This window comes from Myripristis murdjan, chromosome 7 (assembly GCF_902150065.1).
Source record: "Myripristis murdjan chromosome 7, fMyrMur1.1, whole genome shotgun sequence".
NCBI lineage: Eukaryota > Metazoa > Chordata > Actinopteri > Holocentriformes > Holocentridae > Myripristis > Myripristis murdjan.
The window spans coordinates 19,608,659-19,622,119 of record NC_043986.1 but is presented as its reverse complement, the minus strand read 5'-3'; the positions used below and the strand labels follow the sequence as shown (position 1 = coordinate 19,622,119).

General features: G+C 41.5%; 1 protein-coding gene across 1 annotated transcript; it reads right to left on the bottom strand.

The window, feature by feature from the left end:
- Positions 1-8,008: 8,008 nt before the first annotated feature.
- Positions 8,009-11,994, bottom strand: tnnc1a (troponin C type 1a (slow)). Its single transcript, XM_030055679.1, has 6 exons — positions 11,894-11,994; positions 10,370-10,400; positions 9,996-10,142; positions 9,613-9,727; positions 8,895-9,031; positions 8,009-8,648 (listed from the first exon to the last, which is right to left on the bottom strand). The coding sequence occupies exons 1-6, from the start codon at positions 11,915-11,917 to the stop codon at positions 8,617-8,619; spliced, it is 486 nt and encodes a 161-aa protein (XP_029911539.1). The 5' UTR covers positions 11,918-11,994; the 3' UTR covers positions 8,009-8,616.
- Between the last annotated feature and the right edge of the window lie 1,467 nt (positions 11,995-13,461).

The window sequence follows — 13,461 nt, the reverse complement described above, 5'->3', positions numbered from 1 at the left end:
TACCCTCAACAAGTCTGTGCACTGCACCTCCTATAGTAGTGACATTTCATAGCAGTGTTCAGCCATGACAAGTTGTTTCAGAGGTTCAGTTTGCCTCTTTTTCACTCATGATGATTTCAAGCGTTTATTGACAAAGGCACTATCCTGTTTTGTTTCCCGTCCAAAAAACATAATGTATTTCCTTGTTTAAAAAGAGGAAATGAGAGCTCCCTGACATCTTCCCATCCGTGCTGCCATTTAGGGACAGGGAAGTAGCCACACCACTGTAAGTTGTATTGTAATAGACCCCTCCACTGTGATTTTCATGTTGAGAATTGTCTTTGACTTTTTTCTTTCTTTAAAACTCACGCCAGTGACCTCATCACCAAATTGAATTACTCAGCCTCTGTGGAAACAATATATCTCAGAGATTAATGTATAATTATTTCCATAATCCTAGTCAAAACAAGATTCAGGTGTGCTGTAGGAGATTCAGGGTGGATGTGGAGAAGTGTGATTTGTTGCCCCTGCTCTGTCTTGTAAAACAATAATTAGCCTGTTAAGCCTGTTGTATGAATATTTTCAGATTGTTTGTGAGCTTGACAGGGCTTTAAATACAGGAAGGCAAGGCTCTTATTGTGAGTATTAAACTTGGTTTATGGTTCATTTTTGCTCTTCCAGCGCCTTGGTTGGTTTGGTGTTGTCACTGCCGTGTGTTAGAGATTCATTTATGTTTTATGTTGTCAAATGACAGTAAACAAGGCAGTGAATTCCCTTCCTTCAAGAAAATTATGATATGAGCTGAGGCCAAGTTTGCTAAAATAAGAAAAATATAGGTGGGGAAATGTCTGTAGCTGGTCTGTTTAGCAGTTCATGGAGATCCAAGAGCTGGATGTAGTGACTTGAAATGGAGGTTCAGATTCTGTTATAGAAGAAGGTACTGCTCTATATTCTTAAGATTCTTCAGAATCCAGCTTTGGAATTGAAATTATTGAAACACTATTGCCACAGTGGGCTAAATGTTGTCTGCCAGTGGCAAGAGAAAAATCTCTCTTCCACTGACGTTCACAGCAGCAGTGCAGTGCATGAAGCGACTTGCTTAGCAACACCTTGCAGTTGTGATAATAAAAGGTGGTGAGTGACAGGTTAGCCAGCATGACTGAACCTGGCTAACCACATACCTGCAGGGAAAACCTATAATTAGGTCTGAAAGACACCCACGGCAGGGCAGAGGCAATGGGTACCTGCAGTTCCAGCCAGAAGGGCCTTACATGACACATAAAAGCACAGCGCCTAACTGTGATGAGGGTGAAAATGATTAATCAGTGAGCTCTTATCTAACCAAGCCATGTCTGGCGCGATATGTTCTAAATGGAAAAAAAGCACTGAGTACTGAGAAAAAAGGAAATGTTTTTGTGAGTGTGTGTGTGTGTGTGTGTGTGTGTGTGTCCATCTGTCTTACTGTTGCAAAGCTGAATCTCTGTACTGCAGTGCTTATACAAGCACAAATGAACTAGTAGTTCCTACGTGGGAATTCCCTCACAGCTGCTCTTCAGTAGGTTTTGGCACCAGCTCTTCTTTGCTGAGAAAGTCTCACCTGAGAGTTAAGCAAGGCTTCTGGATTCTTTAATTCCTATCATTTTACTGCTCTGCTGCCTACTTCAAAAGCAAAGTGTGGGGCCATATGGGAAACAACCCCTAATTTCCCAAGTTACAAAGTTATTCTAGGAAGTATTTTGGGCCATCATTATGTGCCAAATGAATCACTCAGTCCTAGTCAGTTAAAATCATGGATGGACATGTAGGTAAAAGTTACAAAGCTTATTGTGAATTGGGACATAAGTCTGACGGTGTTTATAAGGTAAAATGTTTGATGGAAAGATGTTTTAATTCTTTAGTATTGTCTTGCTGTAACAATATAGTCTGTGACGGATAAGTGGAGTATTTTGTCCCGTTATAATCACCGACGAAGGGAAGCAGAGGCTAAGGCAGTGCTTACTCAGCATTGGCGTCTCGGGAAGCAGATGTGCATGAGACGGACAGGATTTCAGTTGTCTTGGGAGGGGAGACCATATGTCTGTTTGCATGCGTGCACTGTGTGTGTATGTACGTGTTTGTGTGTGTGTGTGTGTGTGTGTGTGTGCATGAGCGTGTGCGTGTGCCTGTGATGAAGAAGTAGAGAGATGGAGCAGAAGCCAGGCAGAGCTGGTCCACACCTGCTGTGGTTAAGAACATACTTAGCATACTGCATGACTAACAATAAGAGGATCTCACAGCTGCCTCTGACTCCATTGCACAACCATGTCTGAAATAATTATGTTAAATTCAATCATCCCTCGCTGAACCTGGATGACTTCAGCGTGATTTTTAGATGAGGACCAGTTCCCCCCATAGTCTCTGGAGAATTAATTAGATCAAGTTTTTTTTAATCATTCAGAAAAACTGTTTGCGCAATGCTGTGAAAGGGTCACTGTTATCCTATTACAGAGAGATGTTTGGACATCCCGCTGTACAAGCCAGTCTCGTCTGAATAAATGCCATCTTCACTTTAGGGATTTTTCCCCCCCAGTGATCACACTCTGTTTGCCTACAGCAGATGTTCAGGGCCGAGGAGAATAATCCTAATCTTGGTATTTGGCTCAATGCTGTCTCTGATATCATGTCACTCAAGAGGGAATGACATCATGGATGCTGTGTTTTCCTCTGAGCCATGCTGTTCTTCCTCAGAGCGAGGCCACTTAACATTTTCTGTGCTGACACTGAGCCAGATGATTATGTCCTCTGCTTGTTACCAGTGATCCAGATAAACATGAAAATATGAATTCCTTTTACTTTACTCACCAGTACATTGGCTTAACATGTCAATATGCCTCAGCCACGGCTTCACAGAGCTATACAATAACTGCATTGGAATGGTATGCTTTATCATGCCTATGATTTCATCTCCTGTTATTGGGGATTACCAATCCAATTCCCTGAACCCATGAATCACACCGAAAACCATTTGCATCGCTTCCTCCTTCCCCATATTTGTAATGGAACAAGCCTAGATCCCAAGTTAGAAATAGCATAGACTTTCACGCACAGATACAGAGGGAAGAGAGCTGTTGAAGCTCACGAAGGCTCGACTGTGTTGTTTGTCACCATGGTAATCAACAAGATCACCACAATTAATTTTCGCAAAGCACTTCATGTTCTTCATGTGTCTGCAATCTTAATGGTAAGGCTGATTCCGCTGGAGGCTCAAGTATCCCCAGTCACTGCATCCATCAGTCATGATAGTGTCTTTTTTTTTTTTTTAACCCTTATCTCACCAGGAAGTGTCTTATCTCTTATGCAACTTACTAAAGCTACCACCATGATCTTTTCAAAACAAAGGCCACAAACCTCATAAACCTCCTGAAACTTACATAAAATGTTCTCTGCGAGATGTCTTCCGAGAAGGAAGAGAAGTGTGAGTTTTGGCAAAGAGAATACTGGGTCATGTGTAAAAACCGAGCCACATGGAATACTAGTGGCAGAGTGAGGCAGCCATCTGTTAATACCAGAAGCCTCTCATTTTGTGGCCAATTTCACCATCCGGTGATGTACAGTAGTCTGTATTCTCATAGCAGAGGAATAAAGTGATATTTGTTTTCGGTTCATTTGTGGCAACGTGAAGGTGAATTCCAACAGAAGGAAAGTTTTCGAGCGAGAATGAAAGGGAGCATTCTTTGTGTCTAGTTAGACCCAACACAAAGTAAAGGTCATCTATCTTTAATGCGCTCTTACGGGAACCACAGAGGCCATGGTGAGAACTATCACGCCGTCTGGTATGCCATTCATACAAGGCCATATGTTGCTTACAGTATAGAATTGCTGAGTGAGCCAATGAGAATGTCGGTGCCTCAGGACCTGGAATTCTAGAACATTAGTAATCAAAACAATGATGTCATAGAGCTAAGGACAGTTCTCCACATTTCTGCCAAAAAAAGATCCTTAAACAGCCACATGAACACCACACGCTGGACAAAATGTCAGAAAAGTGCATTAAAATGTATTCTGAGTTCCCCAGCTTTGTGTTACACACAAGTGTTTACAAGGATCTCATTTTTTCCAAAAAGTACTACAATGAAATTTCCTTTGTGACAGTGATAAAAATAGATAAAGCATCCAGTGGCACACTAAAACAAAACAATTGGTGTCATTCATTTGAATCAATGAATAGATGTTGTGGAATTTGAGAATTCTGTGTTTTCTAGTCTCTCTGTTCTATGGGCTATTATGGCTGGGCCAGTCCAGAAACAGTACTTCAGTGTTCTCAGCACCAGAAGTGGGATGGAGCATCATGATACAATATTCTGTCTGTTCAAGTTTGATTTGCAGTGCTTCCACTCTCTCTTTGTCTCAGCTTTCCACTTCCTCATTGTGTATTTACGGTTACAAAGAAAAGCCAACCTTTTAATTTCCAGAAAAGAGGCAGTCATATGAGACTCTCTAAATATATTTGGGATCATTTATTATAATTCCTTGACTCTCTGCTCTCGCCTCTTCATCTCCTTCTTTCTGGGAAGGGGGATGCTGCTCTCAAATGGTGGCATAAAATTATTCTTATGCCCTTAGGTGTTTCTGTCAGTGTATTAATAGTACAAGAAAACATCAAGTATATGAAATCATTAACACATCATAAGAGTATTCTACCTTGACCTAAAAAAGAATAAGAGCTGCTGCTAGATGGAGAGATTTTAATGTGAGATATTCGTGGATTTTACGCCATTGTGTGTGGTGAATTGGAGATTTCCAGAAATTAGGCTGTGATATTTGTCACTGGACAGCCTCCAAGACCATGTGATTCAGAGAAGCAAGTAAAACAGGAATCCTCTAAGTCCAAAAGCCTGTGAGCTTCAAGCGAGGTCTGCATCTGTGTGGGAGGCAGAAACATGGTATGAGTAGTTAATGCTTTCCAACTGCACTACTCTACACCATGTTAGGGGTATTTCCTGACTGACTCTGTTTAGGATTTGATTTTTCTTGCAAAAATCTTTCCATATAACAATAAAATTGGTTTCAAAAGGGCCACGAACCTATCACACTGGTAGTGTGGCTTTGTAGCAAGATGTTGAGAGATTTTGACGCTGGATCAGGACTCTAATGTGATGTAATGGTATGAATAAATCATTTATAAAGCAATAAAACCATGGTTGTGTGTGTGTGTGTGTGTGTGTGTGTGTGTGTTTGCATTATATATGGCCCTATGGTCAGCCTTCGTCACTGTGGGCCAATGGAATACCTCCCCTCCAACAATAACACACACAGACACACATATAAACACACACACACACACACACACACACACATATACTGCTTGAATGAAACTGAATGAGGCTGGTTACATAATATCGGTCAATGACTATTATATTTAAATCCACTCCATCTCAGTCGTTTGCCAAAGTCAGTGTTACAAGGTTGTAGGTGTAGGCGTAGATTACACACAATAGACACCCAGGTCATATGGTGGCTTAAGTGTCCTTGCATTCCATGTCACCCAATGTGGTTCTTTAAGACATATAACCACAGTGTGTGTGTGTGTGTGTGTGTGTTCATGACAGCAGGCATGAGTCATCAGGCCTGCCTTACGTAACTGCGTCACTTCTCCACCCAACTTGCTGCTAGTGTGCCACACCCCAGATTCATTCACACACTGCTCTACTGCTGCCCAGCCTTCCATTGATGGCGGGGAGCACCACTCTTCTTGTTCATACTATATGACAGCATCTTAGAGTTTATGCAGGCCTAGGGCACAGCGGGCTAATCTGGGCAATAACAAACTGACTTTTCAAACATTACCTCATTTCACCTATATTCCCACTCAGCCTGATTAAGTGTAGTTTTGTTGTTAGTGTAGCTGGGCGACTGCAGACGAGTATGGGTGTTCAGTGCAGTGGATTATATTTTTTTTGTTCTTGTTAAGGTTGCACTAAAATTTCCAGGCATTCACAGAACAGCTGTGCTTGAGTGCTTATTGGGGTTTACAGTGCCATAACTAACACAGACCATGAGGAGTGAATGGAGTTAACAGGACCCTCAGGGTAGTGGGGGCAGCGGGTGTTCAGACATTGCCATCAATCAGGCCACTGACGTCACAAGCTCACACAAAACACACATACACACCCACATGCATGCACTCACACACACACACACACACACACACACACACACACACACGTTGATTCCATTCCAGAGGGTGCAAATCCACGAAGCTGCAAAATTTGAGTTTCACAGTTTGCAAATACCAGAATTGTTCAATACACTAATATTATGTGAAACTGATCCATTTGATGTGTTTCTATATTATTATTTTGACCATTTATGCCATTCAAATGTTACACTCTAAACAACTCCTGTTGAAACCTATTAGGTCTGTGTGTGTCTGTATGTGTTTCCTTGGAAGAGTCAGACAAATGTGTGTGAAAGTGCTATTAAACAGACTAGGGATTCACACAATAAGCATTCTCTGCTGTTAAAAAGAGCTTGGTTGTGCCATTTACTCAGTGGAAACTGTTCATCTTCTAGATCCTGAAAGCCAAGCCTAACCGCCAAGTAGGATTGTGTTTGCCTGCTGACATCTAGTGGCCAGACTGTGAACTGCATTACTTTTCTCTGAGTAAAACATGTCATATTCACCTGTGAGCAGACATTTTACACAGCCAACAAAACTATAAATAATGCAAAGGCTATATTTTGGGAATGAATGTGACAATTCCAGAGTCTAAATCTGTTTAGAGCCTTTTTCAATTTTAAGAATCTATTTTTTTATTATTTCAAATGATTTATTTATCAAGGTACACACACCCAATTTAGCCAAAGGGCTAGATCCATTGATATTCCTTTGGCTTGGTGTTACATGGCAGCCTAAAAAGTGAAAACACAAAAGCAAAAGCAAAGTACAACTGTAACTCAGGCTTAACATACAGGCCAGATCCTAACAGCCTGTGGGCACTGCAGGTAAAAGCATACAGGTAAAGGACAACAGGCACATTACCATATCTTAACACTTTGAAAAGATTTAAATACAAATTATGTTGGTATAATATATATATATATGTGTGTGTGTGTGTGTGTGTGTGTGTGTGTGTGTGTGTGTATTTTTTTTTTTTTTTTTTACATCAATGCACCAAAACCAGCTAAGTTCCCAGCATAGTCATAGAGGTCAGAATAATGCAACTTGCTTTGTACTGGATCCATTGTCTTTATTTGGGCAAAGGCATTTGATTGTCATCTGGTGTTGGTCAATCCAGATCCCCTAACATGGGCACTAACGTGATTAGACATAAATAGCTCCTGTCTCAATACATTGTGTAACTAGATACTGACCCAGTAACCATATGAATGCCTCACATGTCGGAGACAATAGCCACTATGGGGCACAAATTATATATGGAAATTTATGGAAAGTGGATCAAAAGTTTGGTGAAACAGCTTAGGTTTTGCACCCAAATATCTTGTCTTGATACACTTAAAATAACATTTCTTGCTTCCTTGTTTGTGCATTTCCTATGTGTTTGCATCCAGGGCTAAGCTTTAAGTTAAACAGTACAAATAAATAGTATGTATAAATCCCCTAAAATTCCATTGTCAAGGTAAACAAGTGTTGCCTGCTTCTCTACATCTACTACTGTTGTGATCTTGAGCAACACACTTAATTACCGGAGTCATCCAGTGGGGTTGCCCAAAGTACAACACTTTCCAGGCACTGTTCCACTGTTTCCAAAAAAGAACATGCACGCTCAGTGAAGCTACAGGTAATTATTGGTAGAACAACAAAGGCACTGCATCAAGGGCAGAATGGCGTGTCGGCAAGGCTGATCAAGCCAAACCTAGAAGAGGCACAGGGGATTACAAGTGTCAGAATAACTCTCATTTTGCCAAGAATGACAGCTCTATTGTTCAGTTGAATATTTACAAAAATAATTCAAATCGCACAGCCAAAACAGAATGACAAACAAATGACTGCTCTGACAAATATATCTTGTTTATTACACGAGCACACATTCGATGCAGACTTTTTGATGTTCTGCAGGCTGTCCAGGGGGATAATAAGGGAATAGTCCTGAGGGTATCTGAAACATACAGACACACATACAACGTGCACATATACACACTGGATTCAGTACATTGCCTCTAAATGTATGATTAGTCTACCAGAGCTTCATATAAAACTATGTTGACTCATGGATATTTTCTGCTACGTGCACAAATATATTTTCTGCCCAGATAAACAATATCAGCCTCTCAGTAAGAAGATTTGTAAACTGGCTGTGGCACTTCAAACATGAGGTTTAATTTGAAATACACACAAAACTGATATTTCAAGTAGCCAAACCGATATAGTTTATAGAAAATATAAGTAATTTGATTACATTTACAGAAATTCCAGTATACATGGACACCAAAATTAGTTACAAACTGTATTTACAACAATGCAAGAGATGGTAGAAAAATACGGACATGTTCAGCAAGATCTTGCAAAGTCGTTTGAAGGCTCTGTCAGTGGCATCCTACATCAGCTTCCAGTTCTCCACAGATGACCATGGAGTTAAATCAAAATACAAAAATAACACTAAGGGATCAGGAACGTCGGTCTTTTCTTGTTCAGGATTACTCCACTCCTTTCATGAACTCCAAGAACTCTGCAAAGCCAGGGAAAATGTTAGTTAATAGTCACTAAGCCCAAAACAAACTGATATGGAAATGCAAGATTTCCATATCAGAAAAGAGAAAAAAAGTAAGTTCTGTGTATTTTTGCAGAATCCAGTTCAACATTTGATCTTCACATGAATGACAGATGAAAGAAAATGTGTGGGACAGCAGTGTGCTCTCCATAACCATGTGCTTTTCACAATATTTCCATTTTTACAACACTGTAAAATCCTCACCATCGTAGTCAATTTTGCCATCATTGTTCTTGTCCCCATCCTTCATCAGCTCCTCGATGTCATCCTCAGTAATTGCTTCTCCTGTAGATTCCAGCATCACTTTGAGCTCATCCAGGTCAATGTAGCCATCTGCATTCCTGTACAAATGAGAGAAGAAGGTGTGAAACTGGAACTACAGTAAGAAGTGAGGGAGGTGGTGGTGTGTGTGTGTGTGTTTGCATGTGTCATATGAGTGAACCTAACCTGTGAAGTATTTCCGAACCACCGCTGCAAAATACAAGTACGGCAAGTTTCTGTTTTTTGATGCTCAGCCAAGGTGTCTGGCTTACATGGAGTGGGAGTTTGAAATGCTCGGTGCTGGTCGTAAAGGATTATGGAGCATACTACTTGCCATACTCTGCATAGTTATTAAGCATTTTGTCACTCATCATAATTCCGCATGCTGAGTATACTTGAATGGAAGCACACTATGCAGAGGAATTTGATCGCTAGTCAGAGGTGATTTTCAAATGGCTGCATCTGATTGTTACAGATATTCTGTCAAGTCCATAGGTCACATTATCATGTCTGTTAAAAGAAAGTGTGAACCAGCTGCTATAAAGGCATTTGCTCTACTGCTGTAAAGAGTTAAGCAAGCCTTAATACAGCTCCAGAGTTTCCAGAGTGCAGTGCAAAATAGCAACAGAGGTTTGAACACCAGTGCAGAAATGATATTCACTTGTCGAACATGCGGAACAGCTCTGCCAGCTCCTCCTCCGACTTCCCCTTGCTGTCGTCCTTCATGCACTTCACCATCATGACCAGGAACTCGTCAAAGTCCACTGTCCCGCTCCCTGTGCACGCACGAGACACTTCATTACATCCTTGTTCTCCAGTTCCACTAGCAATCAACATGCTTTTCTCAGTCTGGCACATTTAGGTATGCATGTATGGGAAATTTATGTTGTCAGTTGAGTTCCTCCTTTACGTCAAACTGAATTCAGCTTTCAATACCAACTCTAACTTGCAGTAACATCAGTTTAGGGTTCATTTTTGTGATCACCACCGACAAATCATTTATGCTTCTGTACTTCAAAGCAAGTGAGAGACTTTACTTCTTACCATCTTCATCCACCTCATCAATCATCTCCTGCAGCTCCTCTGGGGTGGGGTTCTGGCCTAGCATCCTCATCACCTTCCCCAGCTCCTTGGTGCTGATGCAGCCGTCTTCTGCATCTTGGACGAAGATGTCAAAGGCAGCCTTGAACTCTGCAACACAGGAAAGCATCCCAATATCACCAAATGTGAGACATAATGTGAGGTATTTGGGCCTAGACATAATAATGAACCCCTGCGTTCCTTGAAATAATGACTACATTGCAAAGTTGAAAATACAATTAATAGGTAATGTATTGATGCGATGCATATCCTAATATTGTTACAAGTGTACACTCTATTATCAAAGCAGTTACAGATAAAATGTACTGTTTACGCACCATTTTTCTGCTCATCTGTCAGTTGCTCAACCTGTTGGAGTTGAAAAATTTCACAAGTAAATACTTTAGTTACATGTATGCGTGTTGTCATTAGTAAATTTGAATATAGTACTAGAAATTCCATTGAAAATTACTACTTCATTTGTGTTGTCCTGTCCTGTTTTATTAGCACATATATTGAGGGATTCAGCCACAAGTCATTAAATGTGACTTGAAATAAACTGAGTGGAGAGGGTTGTTTTTACAATAGTAGGTTCAAATAAAAACATGCCTCAAAATATTTGCAGAGGAAGTGTTTCAATAAAAGAAATGGGTGAAGAAATATTGGATATCAGTGTACAGAGTGTGAATCTTGCCTCTGGACTTCATCACTTCTATCTGTTTTAATAATTCTTATGCCCACAAAGGTAATATTTTGGTACCTCACACTTGGTCATCCCTGACAAAACACAGAACCTATATATCATATTTGTGGCCTGGACAAGTAAGTGGAGGAGTTAAAAATAAACGAACAGGAGGATCAGGAACCACAGATAAAGGACACAATACACAGTGCTTTAAATTAGCATAGCTGTGGATCTGGCTCAACAATGGCACAGTAATCCTGGAAAAGCTACCACGAATGAGAGAGGGAGACAGCTGCTTATGTAAGAGTTATTGTTTGTCGTCCACTATAAATTAAACACACACATACATACACCCCACACACTTCTCAGGTGATGATATATGAAAAACGTAATGTCCATCTAAACATCATCACATGTGCATTCCTGGGTGTTTTTTGGTATCTCTCAGCTGCAGCGCTCGGCTGAGATGTGACTGAGCAGGACAGCCCGTCGAGCAGGCAGGCAGAGATAGACAGATAACCATACAGCTCTAGGGGCTCATAGATAATGCTGGAATTCAGCCTTGGGGGGTGCGGGGGTGGGGTTATCTAAACCTGAAGCCCGTCTCTGGCACCACAGAAACACAAATGCAGAAGCGTCTGAGCAACTGGCCAAAATTAGCCATGTGAAGTGGGATTGTTCCATTTGTAGTCATGAATGAACCGGCAGAGCGTGGACCAGGGACTTGTCCTGCCAGTGACCTCCTGAGTGGCCCCTATCACGCCTGATAGGAGTGAAGCAGGAGAACATCTAGAGACGTATATGGTCTCAAGTCTCCTCTGACATCAGCTGGTGATAGAGACATTGTGTTATGCTGGGCACATCAACAGGGATTTGCCAACCATTCATGTAATGCCAGATTGACCAACAACAAAGTAAGGCACACTTGGTGGAACATTCCATATAATGGAACAAAAGTTCAGCTTTGACATTGTTTATCAATGAAAATAGTTTGTGTTACTGACTAATAATAATATGCTGCAAAGAAATGTAAAGTTTATGTTTCTAAAAAGCAGTACTCTCATATCAGATTTTTGGTGAGCATCCATTAAACAGGTAACCAACCCCAGTTTCCTTTACTTTCATATCTTCAGACAAGTGCACTTCTTTCTGCTGTATGAGTTGTGAGTGGACCTACCGCTGCCTTGTAGATGTCGTTCATGTTGGTGCCTTGGCCGCTGCCTGTCCAACAGTGTCCTGGCACAGAGGAAGGAGGTGCTGTCCAGCTCAGAGCAGGACGCTGGCCTCATCCTGGGAGGGTTTTATAGCCGGAGCCTGGCGCTGTTTGGTCCCTCCCTACCCTGACCAGCCTCTCCTCTGTTTGTGCCTGTCCATGTGTGTGTGTGTCTGTGTATGTGTGTCATTTGGCCAATCTGTCACAATCACCAGGCTCAGATAAAAATGCGGCTGCTCTTAGGGGGCACACTTTGGAATGGAATGAAGTGAGGGGGGCACGCATGGCGAAGCCTAATCTCCAGGGAGGGGGCTATAGAGACACTCAACATTCCATCAGACCTGGACCAGAGGAGCAGAGCGCCAGGCTGCAGGAGGTGTGTGTGTGTCTGTGTGTTTGTGTGTGTTTGTGTGTGTGGAAAGGGGTTAAGCCCACCAGTAAAACCTGATCACACAGAGGAGTGTGTTTATGTGCTTGTGTGCATGTGTTTGTGCATGTGTGCTGTGTTAATGTCAGGTTAAGCAAGGTTGGGTTAGGTGTTGTTTGCTTTGGTTTTCTTGCCTTTGCTGCTGCAGGATCTCTGCGTCTCATGTTGCTACTGTATCTGTGGACAAAGGAACAATCTGGGCATTATTACAGTATAAGCACATACCTATAGTCATGATTATAATACTGGCCTGAGGTCAAAGAAGTCATGCTGCCAAATAACTGCAAAGGATATTTTCCATGAAAGAATGAGTGGAGAAATCTTCAATATCAGCATGAAGAGCATGAATCAGATTTAAAATGAAAAATTCCACGAAAATATATTTACATTTTTCAGACATCAAAAAGTACAGCTGGCATTTCCAACAGCTGTTCACTAATGCCAATACAACACAAATTTTTAACCTGTTAACAGTATGGCTTATATAGTTCACAGCCCGTATGATTCAGATTCGTGAGCCTTCATGAGCTGCACAATTCTAGTCAGCAGAGGGTGCTGTTCACTACATGTAGACTGAATTAAATTGTTGCACAAGGCTGCCGCCAGATATCCAATTTATCAACAGTGGGCTAGGTGAGAAATCTGGGTCAAACAAACCAAATACTCAGAGACACATTTAAATTGAATTGTACACCACTCAAGAATTTGGTACATTTATTTCATAAGCCCTTGAAATAAGGCCGCCTTGATCATTTGACCGTGCAGTTCACACACACACACACACACACACACACACACACACACACACACACACATATCCATGCGCTCACCAACAGGCACATGAACGTTCACAGACAACACACACACACATGAATACAGAGTGCTGTGGAAGGCACTCCAAGTGACGGGTGATCATGCTGAGTTATAATGGGATGCTAATGGGGACTGGCACAGCTTACAAGCATCATACAGCAGCTCGGAGAGAGAGAGAGAGGGAGCTCTGTGCTGAACAACATACCAATAACATATCCAGCTCTTCAGAGACAAAGCTACAGACACAGAGTCCTTAGTAAGACATAGCTGTCGCACAGAGAAATCACTGCAC